This window comes from Galeopterus variegatus, unplaced genomic scaffold (genome assembly GCF_000696425.1).
Source record: "Galeopterus variegatus unplaced genomic scaffold, G_variegatus-3.0.2 Scaffold434, whole genome shotgun sequence".
Classification (NCBI taxonomy): Eukaryota; Metazoa; Chordata; class Mammalia; order Dermoptera; family Cynocephalidae; genus Galeopterus; species Galeopterus variegatus.
The window spans coordinates 610511-612730 of record NW_007726545.1 but is presented as its reverse complement, the minus strand read 5'-3'; the positions used below and the strand labels follow the sequence as shown (position 1 = coordinate 612730).

The following is a 2220-nucleotide window of genomic DNA, read 5'->3' as shown; positions in this document are numbered from 1 at the left end:
AATAATAATTGTGGTTGTTATATCTTCCTCTCCCAAACCCCCCACCTTTTTTTTGTTTTTTGTTTTTTTTTTTAGCTCCCACCAATAAGTGAGAACATGTGGTATTTCTTTTTCTCTGCCTGACTTGTTTCACTCAGTATTATTCTTTCAAGGTCCATCCATGTTGTTGCAAATGGCAGTATTTCATTTGTTTTTATAGCTGAGTAGTATTCCATTGTGTAGATATACCACATTTTCCGTATCCACTCATCTGATGATGGACATTTGGGCTGATTCCTGCTCTTGGCTATTGTGAAGAGTGCTGCAATGAACATTGGGAAACAGGTATACCTTCGACTTGATGTTTTCCATTCCTTTGGGTATATTCCCATTAGTGGGATAGCTGGATCGTATGGTAGATCTATGTTCAGCTGTTTGAGGAACCTCCAAACCATTTTCCATAGGGGTTGCACCATTTTGCATTCCCACCAACAATGTATGAGAGTTCCTTTTTCTCCGCAACCACGCCAGCATTTATCTTTCAGCGTCTTTTGGATTTTCAAAACCACACTGAGATACCATCTCACCCCAGTTAGTATGGCCAACAGTAGTTTTTTAACAAGCATATTGGTTCTTAGACTAAGGGGGTTTTATTTTTATCTGTGATCTTTGGAGTCAGAAGAAGATGGATTCAAATTTCAGTCCTACCTTTTACTAGGTGTGTGGGCTTGGACAAGCCTCATCTCTCCCATCAGTTTCCTCCTCTACAAGATGGGCGAGATCTAGTGAAGTTTCAATGAGTCAATGGGAAGTTGTCTGACACAGAGCTTAGCATATAATAATTACTCAGTAAATGAAAGTGTCATTCATTCATCCATCCATTCAAAAGTTAGTCTTCCACTGTAACTTTTTTCCCTTACTATCCTTCATTTTTTTTGAGCATCCTAGTGAAAGTATGCATGATAATCAGCCACAAGTTATAATTCAAAGTTGTTTATTATTTATTATCAACTTAAATCATTCTTGTACTTTCAGTGCCCTGATCTATTGATAGTATAATCTGTCTCCAATTTAAAAATACACAATTTCCAAATGAATGACTACTTCCCAGCTTCACTGCTATTAGAGAATGCCAGTATATTGATCCCGAGCATCAATTTCCTCAGACACACAGCCTCTCTCAGTAACTCGGAAAATCACTACCCACTCCCACCGCCCATCTCAAATTCTCTATTTTGCTTTAGGACTTAAGTTTTCCTGCAAGACAGCTGCAGGGTATTTGTAAAACAAATCTTTGGGGCAAAAAGTCCTGAGGATTGAAATGAGCTATAGGTTCTGGACACAGAAAAGTTATGTTAATTGTCTAGTACATGACACATAGAAAATGCTTAAAAAATGAATGCTGAATAGAATTGAGTTCAGAGTGAAATGTTCAGAATTCCAGAGGGAGTCAGGCATTGAGGATTCAGGATAGTCTTAGGACCGTCACTGCTACCTATCACTTCAAATCAACTCTCTGAGCTGACTTGAGAGCCTGACAATTCATAACATTATTTCTAGGAGAGGAGTTCCAATATTTGACTTAAAAAAATGACTTTTTAGACCATGACTTAAGTACAACTTTGGGGCTACCTGATTTCGTGAATGTGGATAAAATTTCTCTTTGTTATGTGGATATGTGACCAAATAGAAATATCTCTTCATGAGTAAAAAAATAATGCATGTTTTCAAAGTGAACAACACCTTTTTTTTTTCTCTATTACAGTTATGTTGGAATTCCCTTTGACGTCACATTGGTGGGCTGCTTTAGGTATATTGGAATTACTCCAGTTTAGATTCTCTAATGCATAAAACAGTGTTAAGTAGAAAAACTTTTGGAAATGGATTTCATTGTCTTAGACATAGATTTTATTATGTTATAATATATTTCTAAGATAATAATAATGATGATGTTGTCAAGACAAGTTTTACTGAAGATGGACTCCACTGGTTGTCTCTTCTGGTCCAAATATACTCTCAGGACAGTCCCAATTTAATCCACATGAGAGACGCTGCTACCTTAACATGTACTTGGGACCAAAAGTAGATTGGTAAATAGACATATAAGAAATATACTTCTCTGTACCAACCAGCCACCAAGTTAAAAAAATATAGACATATATCTTTGCGCTTTTTGTATAAAATTTGAATTTGTGAAGGAATGACATACATTTTATTTTATATATTGAGCAATAATGGAGG

The 2220-nt window shown here is 36.2% G+C and overlaps 1 protein-coding gene across 1 annotated transcript in view; it reads left to right on the top strand.

The window, feature by feature from the left end:
• Positions 1-1890, top strand: part of TMEM244 (transmembrane protein 244) — a 28956-nt gene extending 27066 nt beyond the window's left edge. Inside the window, exon 5 of the mRNA XM_008568713.1 lies at positions 1745-1890. Coding sequence (XP_008566935.1) covers positions 1745-1830 — 86 coding nt within the window. The 3' untranslated portion in view covers positions 1831-1890. The remainder of the gene's footprint in view (positions 1-1744) is intronic.
• Positions 1891-2220: the final 330 nt, after the last annotated feature.